At 42.1% G+C, this 18,910-nt stretch overlaps 1 protein-coding gene across 1 annotated transcript in view; it reads left to right on the top strand.

Annotated features, from left to right (window-relative positions):
* The window catches only part of DPH5 (diphthamide biosynthesis 5), a 60,922-nt gene that overhangs the window by 38,840 nt on the left and 3,172 nt on the right, over positions 1–18,910 (top strand). Inside the window, exons 4-6 of the mRNA XM_082266609.1 lie at positions 3,465–3,585; positions 5,675–5,714; positions 10,358–10,461. Coding sequence (XP_082122735.1) covers positions 3,465–3,585; positions 5,675–5,714; positions 10,358–10,461 — 265 coding nt within the window. The remainder of the gene's footprint in view (positions 1–3,464; positions 3,586–5,674; positions 5,715–10,357; positions 10,462–18,910) is intronic.

The raw sequence follows: 18,910 nt of genomic DNA on the forward strand, positions 1-18,910 counted from the left end.
CATTGAAGTCAATAGGGACCCGAACTTTCAGGCACTAAAATGGCTCTAAAAAACAAATGGAAAAGGCTAGAGTGCTGCAAATGGCAGCAAAATGTAGTTAAGAGCATGGCAAGTGCTCTTAAAAAAATTCCCCTTTAAATTTGTAATTTTTAAATAGCAGATTAAAACAGCAATCTGTAGTAAAATATAGCTGAACGCTGCACACAACTGACTGATAAAAATATATTTGTTTCTCCCTCCTCCTCCTCCTCAGTGGGGGCAAAAAGATCGTTCACTGCACCACCCCCCACACAGCAAAATTGATGTAGATCGCTAACGGACGATTGTTCTGTCCTGTGTCTCCTATCTGTCCCTGCCTAATCTCTCCAGCCTGTCCCTAAAATGCTCAAATATCTTTCCCTGCCTACACTCCGACCTGTCCCTGCATTCTTTTCGGGCACAATTTTTCCCTGTCTGTCCCTAATCAGCAGCAACCAGCACGTATGATGTGTGCTTTCTCCCTACACTACAGCAGAATGACTTACCGCGCTGTGTCTCTCGAGCTTATAAAGACATGGGTCACATGCTTCAGATGGCCAATCACAGCTCCTAATACATTAGTAGGCATGGCTGTGATGGCGCACACCAGTTAAACGCTTGTTGATTGGCTGTTGAAAGCCCGCCATTAAAAGTGCGCCATTACATACAAAACAGGAAATAAAATTACCGAACACAGATTTTAAACCCGAACATACAGTAAAGTTTTCGGGTCCGTGTCCGGGTAACAAAAATCCAATTATCTAGTACGGACCCGAATAATACAGTCCGTGTTCGCTCAACACTACTCATTATATTTTTTGGATATTAATACCCTCTGACAAGCCGCCTACTATCTGGAGGATTACGAAGGAGAGGTCTATTTGACACCACAGCATACTGTTTCCCCATTGTTGTAGACCCTTGTGGTCCCCTTTCTCTGGTAGCAGGTTTTTCGTGTGGTGGCGGACACAATTTTTGATGGTGGAAGTTTACTTTCTCACAATTCCATTTCAATATTTCATGGTTGGACTTCTAATTTTTCACTTTTTTGGACTTTCACTGCTTGTGTTTTCGTTCATATTTTTTATCACTAGCTATATATTTTTTGTCAATTTTTTTTAATTTCATATTTAGTGCAACATATGTTTTTGCCTATGTTTGTACAGTGTGTATCTCACTTTGAAGTTGCAGCTCTAGATATGTTTATTTAGCGCAGTTTATTTGTGTGATACAAATAGATCCATATATCAGAAGATTAGAGGCTACATAAAAAGCATTGCTCTCAGCTGAAACGCATTAATGTACATATAACAGTAGATCTCTCTCAAGAGCTTGCAAAATTAACGGCATAAAGGAATATGAGTACAGCTGATATGTCTCAACAAGTTTCATGGTGATAGACCACTTCTTCCGGAGATTGGGGAGCATACAGTGTCTACAACAAAGTAAAGAGCTTATTGATAATAAACATTATATGGGCAGAAAGTATATACAATGTTCAGACTTTAATACAATTATGTATGTTGTCTATGGTGGTACCAAGAAAATCCATAATCCTTACAAACATTCTTATTTGCTGACAGACTCCTAAATGTGGTACCTAGGGTATCTTTTAGTTGGCACTGGTTTATTAGATACATTGGATGATATCAAACTTGTATTTCTAGAATAGCCTTTCTTAACTCTTTGTCTCAACAAAAGGAAACCCTGCCAAAAATTACTATATCCACAACTCATGATACATTAGTGTGATGGTCAGTGGAAAGAATGTTCCTTATATTTGTGGTCATTGGGAAAATTGACCCCCTTACTGATCGCTAAAAAGATCAATTGTGTCATTGGGAACTTATTTGAGAGGCAGAGATTAGTCATCGCTCAAGGAACCTCTAGTAACCTCTGGAGGAACCCTAGTTGAGAAAACCTGTTCTAGAACATAGACAGTAAAATAGAAGTATGCTTATTTATAATGTGTCCCCAATGGTCCACGTCATGTAGGCACACTGCTGTGTTCATGTTCAAGATTTCAATCCATGTGTGGGTAGGCTGGTTGTACAGAAGTCGACCTTTCGATCGGCTTCTGTATAACCACCATGTAAGGGTTTTCCCGATTGATCAGTGGTATAGCCGGCAGCACTGATCAGTGTAATCTGGCAGCAGGGAATTCTCCCAGAAGTCAGAATACAATCACTTTGCTGGATGGATTCCCCCATCCACATCGAGTATGTGAATGAGGGAATTGGGTAATTTTTTTTCATTCAACCCTCTGGTAGAAGGGGAAAAAAAATTACTAATGTTTGGGTTGGTTTACTCCCTCTGTCACATTGATCGTGGAAGGACTCAATTGCCATAAGTAAACTCTAACAACTCAAGTATGAATCTTAGGCAGTTCTTTTTGAAAGCTTTGAAAGTTGAGTATATACTGCTAAGGGATGGAAGGGGGTGACCCTTTGACTTGGCTTTGCAGTGTTAGTACTCCTGAGCTGTGGACCTGGGATGTTTAAAGCTTGGGAAATCTTTTTGTATCCAAATCCGCCTTTAAACTTCTCCACAACAGTATCTCGGACCTGCCTGGTGTGTTCCTTGTTCTTCATGATGCTCTCTGCGCTTTAAATGGACCTCTGAGACTATCACAGTGCAGGTGCATTTATACAGAGACTTGATTACACACAGGTGGATTCTATTTATCATCATTAGTCATTTAGGTCAACATTGGATCATTCAGAGATCCTCACTGAACTTCTGGAGAGAGTTTGCTGCATTAAAAGTAAAGAGGCTGAATAATTTCGCACGCCCAATTTTTCAGTTTTTTATTTGTTAAAGTTTGAAATATCCAATAAATTTCGTTCCACTTAATGATTGTGTCCCACTTGTTGTTTCTTCACAAAAAATTACAGTTTTATATCTTTATGTTTGAAGCCTGAAATGTGGCAAAAGGTCGCAAAGTTCAAGGGGGCCGAATACTTTGGCAATGCACTGTATGTATCCAATTTTGCTATCTAATTAAAGTGCTATCTGACCCGTAAAAATGATATAATATGTTAGGGTAGACTACAAACGCTAAAAGGAAGGGGACAGACATCTCTGGGGGAAAAGAAATCACTCTGGATTTCAAGGCAATTTTTGGGGGAAAAAGGTCCTAAAACTTGAGGTTTATGAACATAACTGTTATTGTCATCATCTTTTGAACTGCTGAAGGGACATTTAAATTGATTGCTGATGTTTGTTGGGTCTGGTTTTTAGTTTTGAAAGTGATTTTGGCTATGGCTGAATGTAGATAATGATCCCTTGTCTCTAACTTGTCTATTTGGAAGTTGTTGGGATGCTGCTGAACATGTACAGAATAAATGACAGTAGAGGAAGAAGAGAAATTGTGTATGTTGGGTAAAGAGGTGATCTAGCTGGCTTTACTCCGTCCAGCTGTAACTTGTTCTTTTTTTGTATCCTAGCTGTATAACTTTGGAGAGACGGCTTCCATTGTCTTCTGGACAGACTCTTGGAAGCCGGAGAGTTTCTATGACAAAATCCGGAGGAACAGACTCAGTGGGATGCACACTCTGTGCTTGTTAGGTGATGTATATCTACTTATGATTTATATAAACAGAATTATGAGTTCTGAACCACAACAACCAGTCTACTTTTCATTTTTATCAGTTAAAAGTAGTGGAAACAGATGTTTTAAAATGAATTCCTTTGGAAACGTGCACGTTGTTCACATTTTCTCTATTGCTTTGCACAACCCCTGCCACACCACAGTGAACAGCCGCCTCTTCTAATGTATCCCAGTGCGGGTTCCAGGAATGTCATTAAGGGGTTAATTCACTTTTACCAAAAAACTGCCTATGCAGATAAGGGACATCTGTAGATAAAAACAATTTGTGCAGCTTTGAATAAAGTTGAATAAAGCCCTTGCCATAGGTGTAGGCCGTTTAGGTACCTTATGAAGAGCTAAAACTCTCGGGACGTTGCTAAGCAAGGCCCAGCTATTACTGTTTACCTTCATCACAGGAGTGAGCTCTTTCTCCGATTCAAACCCCCTCACATGCTCTTTCTCTCCTCTGATGCCGTAGCTCTGAGCTCAGAGTTGGAGAGCTCGCTCCTGTAATGGTAAATGTGAACAGTAATAGCTGGACCTCATTAAGGCAACATCCGACCAACAACCTGGGGGGTGTTCAGCCAGGCTTCATGAGGTACGTAAATGGTCTACACCTTTAGCACGGGTATTATAAAACTTAAAACAAAGCGCAATTTGTTTTTATATACAGACACCCCTTATCTGCGTAGGCAGTTTTTAGTAAAGGTGAACCAACCCTTGAAGCAGGCTCTGCATGCTATATGGCCATGTGCATGAAGCCTAAAGCCTCGTACACACGCGTCGAAATTCGGCAATTCAGACCGATCTGCCGATTTTCGGCTTGTTAGTATGATGCTTCCGACAACCGACTCCAACTTTTCGGCCAAAAAAAATCTGGTGTGCAGGCTATAAAATTTGTGTCCGCCGTCAAACACGGACGATTTTCGTGCAGTCAGTACAGATTTCGACAGGGAAAAATCTAATGAGCAAGTCTGGGCATGCTCAGAGAAGAAAGAACACAAAGAAAGCTAACCAACACATGACATCACTTCTGAAGTCGAATTTTGTTGGCTGAGAAAATTTGTGTGCAGTCTAGGCATATTCCAACCAACAAAACACCACTCTGGACAAAAGACGGACGATCGGTCGGCCGATAATCGTTGCATGTGTACTAGGCGTAAGTCTTTCAGGGGGAAATTTACCAAAGAATGGAGCAGGCAGAATGTGGAGTGTATAGCGACCAGTTGGCTTCTATTGTCAGCTTCGTTCAGGTAAAGTGTTACTTAACCCAGGACCCTGCATTCACTATATCTAGTCTCCCACAGTACATAGAACATGGCAATGCAATAGTTTTAGTAAATATACACTGCTAAAAACCTTTTCTCATCAGCAGTATATAGCAGACTTGTAACCTCTATTAGTGTCTGATTAAAGCTTGTAGATTAAAGCTTTTCATTATCTCCTGATTGTGCAGGACCCTTGACCCTCTGTCTGGACAGTGCTGATTGGCTCTGTGCTGATCACATGTACTCTCCCAAGAAATTAAAAAAAAAAAAACTCTCTAGCAATGCACACCAAACTGAGCATGTGCAGCTTTCCCCCAATGCTCTGTTCTATCAGGAGATGGTTTGGGGGCTGTGGAAGAAGGGGAGGATCAGAGAAGACCGAATAGAACAGCCTTCATAGACAATGCAAAGGATCAACTCCTTAGGTTCCACTGTGAGTATAAGGAGCATGATTTACTGCATATACACACTGATATTACTGTTGTGGGTTTAGTAACACTTTAAGCTTTGAGGATGAAATTTAGAAGCTGGTTGGTTGCCATGCACAGCTGACCCAGAGTCTGACTGTTCCAGCCTTTGTATATTCCCCTTCTTTGTGTTCTATTGTTTCTTCGACCCGAATATATCATGGACATGAAATGCTAAGGACTCTTTCTTAATTTCTAATCTTTGAGATTCTGTAGAATAATGGTACATGACTATAGCCAATGCGCCACCTTACTTTGTGCCAGAATTACAATGTTGCTGTTTTTTTCAGTGATAAGACATTTAGTGACATATTTTTTTCCTTTTTCTGCAGATATTAAGGTGAAGGAGCAATCAATAGAAAACCTCATGAAGTGAGTCTACTAAATTTATTTTGCATCGTATACCTTTTGCTATACCCAACTAAGAACATCTCTCTATATTGGAACAAATTACAGGAACATTGTTGGGCAACATCCACCACCAGAGTAGTGCAAGCCCCCTATCCTTAGGATTTCAGTGCCCCCTACTGGATATGTGATCACCGCTACTTTAAAGCCGACCTGGCCTGTATACCAGAAGACTGTAGACTTAATAAACTTGCAGCTTATAACTAAGCTGGGATCACAATTTATAGTTTAAGTTATAACACACATTTACACTTATAAAAATGCACATTGGCGCACTATAATAAGAACACATAGAAAAGCCTTACTGTCAAGAAATATTAACTGTAAAGCTAGCGCCCTCCTCTACTATATTTTGTATGTGTAGTAAGATACATATAATAGGAGACAATTGAGATTCTTAGGTGCATGCTGGCAAAGCTTTTCCAGTAATGGAGACATTGTGTTTTATTTTAACAGAAGCTGTTTAGTACCTTTTTTATAAAAATAGAATTATTACTATAGGGGAAAGCAGTAAAGCGTTCCACATAAAGGCAAAGCTAGATGAGTTGCAAAAAAAGGGGGGAGACCAGAACTCTAAGAGCCGGTTCACACTGAGGCGATCCGACTTCGGGGGGCGACCTGTGAAGTCGCGGTGCATAGCAGGGGCTTCACATAATAGAAGTCTATGCAAGTCGCTCCCAGGTCGCCCCAAAGTAGTACAGAACCCTTTTTCTAAGTCGGAGCGACTTGTGTCGCTCCTATTAGAATGGGTCCTGTACTACTCAATGGACCGCGACCGACCGCGACTTGTCAGGCTGACAAGTCGTGCTAGTCTGAATGGGCTCTTAGACTGTCACAAGGGGACACACAGGTAATGGTAGAAAGGCTTTATTGAAACAATTAAATAACACCAATAATACAAGAAAATACGACCACCACCTAACAGACTAAAAATAAACAACGTTGTTCTATAAAAAAAAAAAAAAAAAGCTAGAGGAGTGTCCATTAACCACTTGCCGACTGCCGCACGACTATTTACGTCGGCAGTCAGCCCCTCACAGGCAGAGTGACGTAGATCTACGTCGCTAGCCTGTGAGGGTCTAGGGAGCGAGCGTGCGCCCCCGGAGGTCACGGAAACACCCCCCCCGATCGTCGCTGCAGAGGGAGAAAGGCAGACGGGTGATGTAAACAAGCCGGCTGTCATTCTCTCCTGTGTAGAAACAGTGATCATACGGTTCTACTATGTAGGACCGTTGATCACTGTTTCTACAGCTCAAGCCACAGCCAATCACAGTTAGAATCACGCCCCTAGGGACACACACCACCCCTCCCTCTCAAATAAAGTTAACCCCTTCACTACCAGTGTCATTTTGCAGTAACAGTGCATATGTATAGCACTGATTACTGCAGTAATGTCACTGGTAACCCCAAAAGTGTCAAAAATGTCAGTCAAGGGTCCGATCTGTCCGCCGCAATGTCGCAGTACCGCAAAAAGAATCGCAGAACGCCGCCATAACGCGTTAAAAAAAAAAAAACAACAAAAATGACAAAAATCTTTCCCTTTGTTAGTAAACGCGATAACTTTTGTGCAAACCAATCAAAATACGATTTTTGCGGCTTTTTTTCTTTACCAAACATATGTAGCATAAAACAAATTGGCCGAAAATGTTAAAAAATTTTGATTTTTACATTTTTTTTGGGGGAATTTCATATAAAAAAAATGTGAAAAATATTGTTATTTTTGCAAAATTGACGCTATTTTTTTGTTTATAGCGCATGATCAAAAAATCGCACAGGTGATCAAAAAAAAAAAAAAGGACGGGAAATTAGTTTAGGTACAGCGTCGCGCGACTGCGCAATTGTCCGTAAAGTCACGCAGTGCCGAATCGCAAAATAGGCCTTGGTCAGGAAGGGGGTAAAATCTTCCGGGGCTTAAGTGGTTAAAAATTAAAGTCTCCAACATTTTTAGCTGCATTCTAGTGAGATCCTCATGAATCATTCCCATGGAATCCATATGATAGGACTGTGGGGCTTCTTAGCACAAAACTGTTAATGCATCTCTTTCTGTGGTTGAGATGGTCATTTGTCAGCATGTGTCAGTGTAGTTGTTGCCTTTGCTGACTTGCTAGCATTTTATATTTTTTGAAAAGCTATCAGAAATAATGTCCTATCTTTATAACAAGTTTCCTTCAAGGATAAAAAAAAAAAAAAACAATCAACTGCAAAAAGTCACCCATCTAACTGTACCCTAAAGTCCAGCATAATTAGGATATTTAGTTGAGAACAGCAAACAAAGTAAATACACTTGTGCAATTAAAAAAAAAAAGATATTGAGATCAGCATTGAATGATGAATGAAAAAAGTGGAAGGTTATAAGCAGTAAATTTAATTAAAATAACCTTTTTATTTTGATGGGCAGAACTGATTGTGTAGGTTCTTCTACCCAGAAGTACAATGACCTCTTCTTGTGTTAGAAGAGTTAGTGGTTCTAAAGGCTGAAGGTTTTCTACTAAAAAACCTTCTGTGTGCAGCGCCCCCCCCCCCCCCCCCACAATCCTTACCTGAACCCCCTATGATCCAGCGATTGTTCACGATTGCCTTGGCTGTATGGGCACTCTACCCCCTCGTTGACCAAGATAGCAGTGGGAGCCCATTGGTTTCCTCTGCTCTGTTGCAGCCAGTGAGCCAATGAGGAAAGACGGGGGGTGGGGCCTAGCCATTGCTCTACATGTCTTATGAACACATAGAGCAGCGGCTTGGTAGTGAGCACACAGCTGTGCCCCCAGGGCAAGCAGCTTTCTCAAGGGGTAGGAGCCAGGAGCGCCCGCCGGGGACCCGGAAAGAAGAGGATTGGAGCTGCTCTGTGTAAAACCACTGCATAGCGCATTTACTGTAATTATAATGTGTTTTTTTTTTTTTTAAAGAAAAGCTTTAATATAATGTTAAAGAGTCAAAAACATGACAGAGGATCTAATCTTCCCACCAATCTATTCCAACCCCCCCCCCCCCCCCCCCCGTGCACACTCGCACACCCCAAAAAAAAACATAGTTTTGGCTAAAATTCCAATTAAATCGTTCGACTGTCCTATGCTTTACTTTAAAACATGTGATGCTTTGTAAGATGTGAATAGATAGTTGATTAAGGGCCAGTTTACACCACATGCAGACCAGTGCATTTTTTTTTTGCTGCATCAAAAATGCATAGATAGTAGGTTATATGGTTTTCAATGGCATAGTTCATACCAGTGCGGTCAGTTCCAGTGTGTTCCAGAAAAAAAGTAGAACATGCTGCATTTTTTTTCTGCACTGAAATGTACTGAAACCCATCTAAACACATCAAAAACGCACTGGAACACACATGTCCCTATTTAACCACTTTACCACCGGAGGATTTTGCTGTCTTACATCCAGGCCACTTTTTGCGATTCGGCACTGTGCGACTTTAACTGACAATTGCGCGGTCGTGCGACGCCGTACCCAAACGAAATTTACGTCCTTTTTTTCCCCACAAACAGAGCTTTCTTTTGGTGGTATTTGATCACCTGTGCGATTTTTACTTTTTGCGCTATAAACAAAAAAAAGAGCATAAAAGTTATTGCGTTTACTAACAAAGGGAAAGATTTCTGTCATTTTTGGTGTTTTTTTTTTTTTTTTTTTTTTTAACGAGTAATGGCGGCGATCTGCGATTTTTGCTGGACTGCGACATTGCGGCGGACAGATCTGACCCTTGACTGACATTTTTGACACTTTTGGGGGTAACAGCGACATTTCTATAGTAATCAGTGCTGTATATATGCACTGTTACTGTAAAAATGACACTGGCAGGGAAGGGGTTAATTTTATTGGAGAGGGAGGGGTTAATGTATGCCTGGTGCTTACTGACGTGTGTGGGGGGAGGTGACTGAGTGACACAGGGACAGATCGCATGTTCAGCTATGCTGAACCCTGCAATCTGTCACTGTCTGACACTTAGGAAATCCGCCCTCTTTGTTTACACAAGCAGGCGGATCTCCAGACTCGATTCCCCGACGATCGGGGAAGAGTAGCAGCGATCACCGCTGCTCCTCCCCTGGCCCGACTCCTGCTGTGACTGAATACAGCGGGAGCGAGCCTCCGGCGGCGCGCGAGCGCTGCCCACAAGGGGAGGAGTCCAGCGACGTAAGTCTACGTCGCTGGACGATAACTAACCACTTTGCCGCAGTAGAGCTCGAGTGAGCGGTCGGCAAGTGGTTAAGGTTGGGGGAAAATGTACTGGACTGCATCAAAAACGCACCAAAAATGCATGAAAAACGCACATGCAGAAAAGTGCCCAGAACGCATCTGGACTGCGTTTCTATGGTGTGAACTGGCCCTGACTAAAACTGGAGCGTGCAAAATCTGTTGCATCTAAGCATGGTAGCCAATCCGCTTCTGACTTCAGCTTGTTCAATAAAGCTTTGACAATAAAGCTGGGAAGCTGATTGGTGTCTATGCAGAGCTAAAAAACAAATATTAAAAATTAGCTTTAAACGTCTGCAGAGACCATAACCAGACATAGTTTGTATCATAAAGACATTGGTTAGTATAAAGCAATATAGGGTTATGAATTTACACCCATTTTATGATTTGTTACTGCTCTCTAATTTCAGAGGAAAGAAGGTTTTTGAACCGCCTCGCTACATGACTGTCAATCAAGCCGTGGAGCAGCTTCTGCAGATTGTGCAGAACCGGAGGGAGCAGGGAGAGGAGCTGGGTGAGCATTTTCTTGGGACGCTTCTTTTGAACTTTAAACTTCCTTTCCATGAAATATTTTATTCAGCAGTTTTTATATGATTTAAGAAAGTCTGTTTTTACTCATTCAAGGCACTATGGAGTCTGTCCCCTTCACTATCGATACTTGCCTTTCATTAGCTCCCCTATCACCTTGTTTACTCGGTGGGGTCCCTTCCAGAATTCCTATTCAAGTTCCACTGTAATGTCGAGTATTGAGGAGAGCCTAGTACAAATGTTCTATCAACCACAGGTCTGTTTGAAATGTTTATTGGTTTAGTTTAGTGCATTAAATTAAAGAGGAAGTAAACCCTCCTCTGCAACTTGTACCTATAGGTAAGACTATGATAAGGCTTACCTATAGGTACTGTAAATATCTCCTAAACATGTACTGTTTAGGAGATATTTACTTTGCATGCAGCCAGTGACATCACTGGCGCATGCGCTCTGAAGGAACGGCTGCTCGTGCCATTCCTTCAGAGCCCCGTGCCGTGACCGTCGGCGCGCGGGAGTGGCATCACCGCGGCTCCAGCCAATCAGATGGCCGGATGCCGCAAACCCGGAAGAAGGGCGACCAAACATGTCACCCATGAGACAGGTGAGCGGTCGGCACTGTGAGGCTTCGTTCTAAGGTAAGTATTTCATAATGAGCTAGTATGTGATGCATACTAGCTCATTATGTGTTTGTCTTTCAGGTGTTCAGATTAACCACTTTACCACCGGAGGATTTTGCTGTCTTACGTCCAGGCCACTTTTTGCGATTCGGCACTGTGCGACTTTAACTGACGTACGACGTCGTACCCAAACAAAATTTACGTCCTTTTTTTCCCCACAAACAGAGCTTTATTTTGGTGGTTTTGATCACCTGTGCGATTTTTACTTTTTGCGCTATAAACAAAAAAAGAGCGTAAATTTTGAAAAAATAACAATATTTTTCACATTTTTTTTTATATGAAATTCCCCCCCCCAAAAAATGTAAAAATCAAAATGTTTTTAAATTTTTGGCCAATTGCTTTCTGCTTGGTAAAAAAAATCACAATAAGTGTATCTTGACTGGTTTGCGCAAAAGTTATTGCGTTTGCTGACTAAGGTAAAGATTTCTTTCATTTTTGGTGTTTTTTTGTTTTTACGAGTAATGGCGGCGATCTGCAATTTTTTTTTTTTTTTTTTTTTTTTTTTTTTTTTTTTGCGGGACTGCGACATTGCGGCAGACAGATCGGACCCTTGACTGACATTTTTGACACTTTTGGGGGTACCAGTGACATTTCTACAGTAATCAGTGCTATAAATATGCACTGTTACTGTAAAAATGACACTGGCAGGGAAGGGGTTAATTTTATTGGAGAGAGAGGGGTTAATGTATGCCTGGTGCTTACTAACGTGTGTGGGGGGAGGTGACTGAGTGACACAGGGACAGATTGCAGGTTCAGCTATGCTGAACCCTGCAATCTGTCACTGTCTGTCACTTAGGAGATCCGCCCGCTTTGTTTACACAAGCAGGCGGATCTCCACACTCGATTCCCCGACAATCGGGGAAGAGCGGCGGTGATCACCGCCGCTCCTCCCCTGGCCCGACTCCCGCTGTGACTGAATACAGTGGGAGCCAGCCTCTGGCGGCGCGCGTGCGCCGCCCACAAGGGGAGGAGTCCAGCGACGTAGGTCTACGTCGCTGGACGGGAACTAACCACTTTGCCGCAGTAGAGCTCGAGTGAGCGATCGGCAAGTGGTTAAAAAAAAAACAAAGTTTACAACCTCTTTAACTCAATGTGTTTTGGGGAAAAGGCTCCCCACTCATCAGGGCTTGAGCAGTGGATGTTATTAGAATCCTGATGGGATGCAATAGGAGATGTTAGTGAGTAATAAAGACTGCACTCTGAACTGCAGGCAGGTGTGTAAGTTCCAGGTTGCGCACAGGTTGGAGCTTTCACTAACCTCTCCAACCTGACATCCCCAGGGCTGACCTTTTAGCTTCTCAGGTACCCAGTTCTGCATCATAGGAGGAAGGGAACAGAGTGATATGCATTCCATACCCAGAAATAATGGGTGCCCTTTAAAGTGAAACTTTAATAAGAAAATTATGTCCTCCTAGATGACTTCAGGCTGGCCGCTTTTGCAGGTATAGTTATGTAAAACATTGAAAATAAGTTCCTATACTGTTTAAAATCCAGCAATACACTGTCTTACCCAGCTCTGCACATGCTCAGTTGCTCTCTATTTTTAGTCACTGCCCAATTTGTAGAAACCAATTTGTTGACAGCCTTAAAGTGAACTTAAACTAACCTATCCTTCACAGCCAAGGAAGCTACTTCTGTTTGATCTGCAACTGCCATGGGGCTACACATGTGATCAAATATGACACCAGCCTTGGCTGGTTTGACAATTTGGTTGAGGACACAAGCAAATGTGACAGCACTCCCATCATTCCAGGAATGTAACTGTTTTTTTGAAACCATTAGCTCGATGGGTTTAGTTCTGCTTTATGATTTACTGCTGTTCAGGGGCTCTGGGCTTCAGCAAAATTGCAGCCTCCAGCAAGAAGAAACAATAATAATAATAATAATAAAGGCATATTCTCATTAAGCAATAGGCATCACTCTTTACTACAGCGATTGTACTTTTTTTTTTAGCAAGGAGAGCTATTAATTGCTGAAAATAATCAGTTCATGGCCGAAAAATATAATGATCATTCTAGCAAATAACAGATAGCTTGGCAAATCAAGCCTAATATTGCTGAACAGTAGCAATTTGTTTTGAAAAACGTAACCACTTGCCGACTGCCGCATGTACATATACTGCGGCGGTCAGCCCCTCACAGGCAAAGTGACGTACCGGTACGTCACTAGCCTGTGAGGCTCTGTAGAGCGAGCGCGCGCCGCCACGGACCCCCCCCCCCCCTCCGCCGCTCACTCACGATCGTCCGTGACAGTGGGAGAAAGGCAGGCGGCTGATGTAAACAAGCCGCCTGTCATTCTCCCCTGTGAAGAAACAGTGATCATACGGTTCTACTATGTAGGACAGTTGATCATTGTTCCTACACCTCAAGCCACAGCCAATCACAGTTAGAATCACGCCCCTAGGGACACACACCACCCCTCCCTCTCAAATAAAGTTAACCCCTTCACTACCAGTGTCATTTTACAGTAACAGTGGATATGTATAGCACTGATTACTGCAGTAATGTCACTGGTTACCCCAAAAGTGTCAAAAATGTCAGTCAAGGGTCCGATCTGTCCGCCCCAATGTCGCAGTCCCGCAAAAAAAAATCGCAGATCGCCGCCATTACGCATTAAAAAAAAAAACAACAAAAATGACAAAAATCTTTCCCTTTGTTAGTAAACGCGATACCTTTTGCGCAAACCAATCAAAATACGCTTTTTGCGTTTTTTTTTTTTTTTTTTTTTACCAAACATATGTAGCATAAAACAAATTGGCCGAAAATGTTAAATTTTGATTTTTCCATTTTGTTTTTGGGGGGAATTTCATATAAAAAATGTGAAAAATCTTGTTGTTTTTGCAAAATTGACGCTCCTTTTTTGGTTTATAGCGCATGATCAAAAAATCGCACAGGTGATCAAATACCACCTAAAGAAAGCTCTGTTTGTGGGAAAAAAGGACGTCAAATTAGTTTAGGTACAGCGTCGCACAACCGCGCAATTGTCCGTTAAAGTCACACAGTGCCGAATCGCAAAATACCCCCTGGTCAGGAAGGGGGTAAAATCTTCCGGGGCTTAAGTGGTTAAAGCAACAATATTCATCTTATCTACTATATCAATGATGGTGACCCTTGGCACCCCAGATGTTTTGGAACTACATTTCCCATCATGCTTACACTGCAAAGTGCATTAGCATCATGGGAAATGTAGTTTCAAAACATCTGGAATGCCAAGGGTCACCATCACTGTACTATACCAAGCTTCTACAACGTATTTGCACATATACAGATGTACTGTACATCAGTTAATGGAATATAAGAATAATTACTCAGTGTATTTTTGTCTAAACATCTTCATTAATTGCTTTTTCGAACAAGGTTTTTTATATTGGAGGACTCTGTATCAAAATGACCATTCCAGAAAATATCATTTTCAGGCAGGTAAGTGCTTCTTATTGCAGATGGGACATAGCGTGTCTCATCTGCAATAAAGAACTGCCTGCTCATAGCTTTTGGGAGTTCAGTTTAGTTCCACTTTAGGGCTGGACAATAACATTAGGGGAATATTTCACTGTCTAATTTACTTTGTACAAGGCAGAAAAGGGGTTAAATTGTGACCTTGATTTCTTGAGAAACGATTGTCAACATCTGATGTAGTCAGGCAGGCTGACTAAGCTGTGTTTGCCAGAGAGCAACCTTGCATTTCAATGAAGTACAAGTTGGACATGAACTTTCCTATTAATGGGTATGCCTTGTTTCACCTGAGCAAACATATTAAAGTGACACTAAAGGATTTTTTTTTTTTTTTTATAATAACAAACATGTTATACTTATCTGCTCTGTGCAATGGTTTTGCACAAAGCAGCCCTCATCCTCCTCTTCTTGGGTCCCTCACTGGGACACTCTGGTCTCCTCCCTGCCACAAAGTGCCCCATAGCAGGCCACTTGCAATGGGGGCACTTGTGCTTTCTCGCTCCCAAGCTGGCTCTGTGTGAATGGGGCTCAGAGCTCCCTGTTCCCTCCTCACTGGCTGTGATTGACAGCAGCAAGTGCCAATGGCCCCCGCTGCTGTGTGTGAGCCAGGGAGGGGGTAGAGACCTGGAAGAGAAGCTGCTTTCTTGCACATCTCTGAGATCCGGCTTAAGTATTGGGGATGGCTGGGGGGAATGGAGCTGCACACAGAAGGTTTTTTACCTTCATGCATAGAATGCAGTAAGGTAAAAACCTTCAGCCTTTAGAACCACTTTAATTGGCAATACCTTGGGTTGAGTGGGCAGCCGAATTTACCAAACCTGGTCAATCACCAGTTGCTCCTAGAATGATTCCTAAGACGTGAGAATCATCACTCCACGTGCTGATATCTGCAGGATTTGTCACCATGACATACCTGTGCATACTGTTTTGAAGCCAGGTTAGATGTTTGAGTGTATTTAGGAGTGGCTGTCAGGCAGAAAATGCCTTTGGGGTTAGACATACACTAGGTGTGGTAGGACTGCACAGTCCCAATTTGCCTTGTCTCATAGCAGGCCAGTTCACACCACCATTTTGTGGTGGTGTGTGTTAAGTGTTGCATGCACTACTCTTTTCCAGAACAGTGTGAGACAATCCACTATGCTGCAATCTCACTGCACACCATCCGCAATGGCTGCTGTGATTTACATAGTTAGTGAGGCTGAAAAAAGACACCAGTCCACCCGGTTCAACCTTTGATGAGTGTGTGTGTTTATGTCACTAGTACCTTGTATACCCCTTTATGTTGTGGTTGTTAAAGTGCCCATCTAATAGTTTTTTGATACTATTGATGGTCCTCGCTGATACCACTGCTTGTGGAAGAGAGTTCCACATCCTTACCGCTCTGACGGTATAGAACAGTTTAAGGTTAAACAGCTTCTCTTCTAATTGTAGTGAATGGCCGCGAGTCCTTTTTGTATTCCCTTTGACTGAAAAGTTTGTTCCCTATGCTAGGATCACCAGTACGGTATTTGAACATTGATATCATATCCCCTTATCTTCCCCACTTATCACTTGATTTATACCCTTATACGTGATTTGCAAGCCAAATAGGATCATGCCAGTAGGATAAGCAGTAAGCAACATGGTAATTGCTGGAAAGGTAAATGACATTTGGGCATGTAAGTTAGCTTTTACATTGTTACTTTTGTTTTTTTGTACTTATACTTATTTATGCAGATAACATTATAAACAAATCTTGGTTTTGCAGAATAATAATGGGAGTACATATCTCTCCAGCATTAGAGGGGTTACAGTCCCGTGACAGCTCCTTGTTTCCTTCAGTGCTGCACTTTAGAATGTTTTACATACACATCCTTTGGCGTGCTAATGCCACATCCTGTATTAGATCGGGGACACACCCAGGCCCTCAAGACTGAAAAAAGGCTTTACAGTCACAACACAAAACTGGGCTTCCTGCACCCTTCCATGACAAAGCTACTGATGAGCACCTCACTATCACACAGAGGAACTGACATGTCTGACCTCCTAGTGGAATCTCCGGCTTAGAGGATGTCTCATTGATATGAGAAGTGTCAGGCTGTCTTCTTTCCGATACTTTATTCTCATTCACTGATGTTAGATTATTATGTCTTCATGTTCTTGAACAATGTGCCCCCTCAATTGTATAACTAAAGGCAAAACTTTTTTTAGATTTGGATGGAGTGGTAAAGGGATTGATCCCCTGTCAGGTCTTTATTGCTGTTGATGTCTCAGAGGTTCCCTCTCTCTAATTTGTCCTGATCACCAATGTCACCAGAAATTAAAGTAAGGGTAAATCTAAAATTTTGTTTGGCCACCAGAATAGTTAAGTTTATGGTGGTTTTTATACGGGCGTTCTTCGTAGTCCACATCTGCCTGCTCAGCAGGGGATCTCCCCACTGAGTAGGCGGATGACAGGTTCATGTCCGCTATGCAGAGCGGACACGGACACAGCCCTGCAGTTCTCTATAGGGCTGTCAGATGGAAAGGAACCGCCTTTCCATTTCTGACTGTCATCCGATCTGCTGTTTTTCGTGGACAGGATTGGATGCCAGCGGACACCCACTGCTTAATAGAGAGCTATTAATGGTCTGATCCGATCTGCCTGAAAAACTGGCTGGCCGACCTGATTGGACAGCCGTCTGAAAGCAACCGAAAAGAGGGAAATCCTCAATTGTGGCACTTGTTTCATGAGATGACTTCCTTCCTAGTGCAAAAAATATCCTTTCACTTTCTATCGAGTCTACAGGCAAGAAGAAATCTCCCTGAGATACAAATGGGGAAACAAAACTTACTGTAGTTTTAACCCTGCCCTATTGTATGTAAAATTGAAAATAAAAAAGTTTGGCTTTTAGTTATACTGTACTTTACATTTGCACAGGTAGTGACACTTATTACTGTTGTCACCTTTTGTTTTACCAGATTTAGTTGAAAGGGTTTTCAACTTTCAATGCCGATTTACGCTTATGCTAATTCTATGCAGATCAAATGTGATTCGAAAAGCATAGATTTGTATGTCATCTAAAAAAAAATAATTTCTAATGAAGGCTGTTCACATACAGTCAGGTCCATAAATATTGGGACATCGACACAATTCTAATCTTTTTGGCTCTATACACCACCACAATGGATTTGAAATGAAACAAACAAGATGTGCTTTAACTGCAGACTTCCAGCTTTAATTTGAGGGTATTTACATCCAAATCATGTGAAAGGTGTAGGAATTACAACAGTTTGTATATGTGCCTCCTACTTTCTAAGGGACCAAAAGTAATGGGACAATTGGTTGCTCAGCTGTTCCATGGCCTGGCGTGTGTTATTCCCTCATTATCCCATTTACAAGTAGCAGATAAAAGGTCCAGAGGTCTTTTCAAGTGTGCTATTTGCATTTGGAATCTGTTGCTGTCAACTCTCAATATGAGATCCGAAGAGCTGTCACTATCAGTGAAGCAAGCCAATATTAGGCTGCAAAAACAAACCAAACCCATCAGAGAGATAGCAAAAATATTAGGTGTGGCCAAATCAACTGTTTGGAACATCCTTAAAAAGAAAGAACGCACCGGTGAGCTCAGCAACACCAAAAGACCCGGAAGATCACGGAAAACAACTGTGGTGGATGACCGAAGAATTCTTTCCCTGGTGAAGAAAACACCCTTCACAACAGTTGGCCAGATCAAGAACACTCTACAGGAGGTAAGTGTATGTGTGTCAAAGTCAATAATCAAGAGAAGACTTCACCAGAGTGAATACAGAGGGTTCACCACAAGATGTAAACCATTGGTGAGCCTCAAAAACAGGAATGCCAGATTAGAGTTTGCCAAACAACATCTAAAAAAGCCTTCAGAGTTCTGGAACAACATCCTATGGACAGATGAGACCAAGATCAACTTGTACCAGAGTGATGGGAAGAGAGGAGTATGGAGAAGGAAAGGAACTGCTCATGATCCAAAGCATACCACCTCATCAGTGAAGCATGGTGGTGGTAGTGTCATGGTGTGGGCATGTATGGCTGCCAATGGAACCGGTTCTCTTGTATTTATTAATGTGACTGCTGACAAAAGCAGCAGGATGAATTCTGAAGTGTTTCGGGCAATATTATCTGCTCATATATCAGCTAAAAGAACTCCTCATTGGACGGCGCCTCGCAGTGCCGATGAACATTGACCCGAAGCATATTGCGAAAGCAACCAAAGAGTTTTTTAAGGGAAAGAATGTTATGCAATGGCCAAGTCAATCACCCGACCTGAATCCTATTGAGCATGCATTTCACTTGCTGAAGACAAAACTG

Source organism: Pelophylax lessonae, assembly GCF_965119305.1.
Source record: "Pelophylax lessonae genome assembly, chromosome: 8".
NCBI classification, from domain to species: Eukaryota; Metazoa; Chordata; class Amphibia; order Anura; family Ranidae; genus Pelophylax; species Pelophylax lessonae.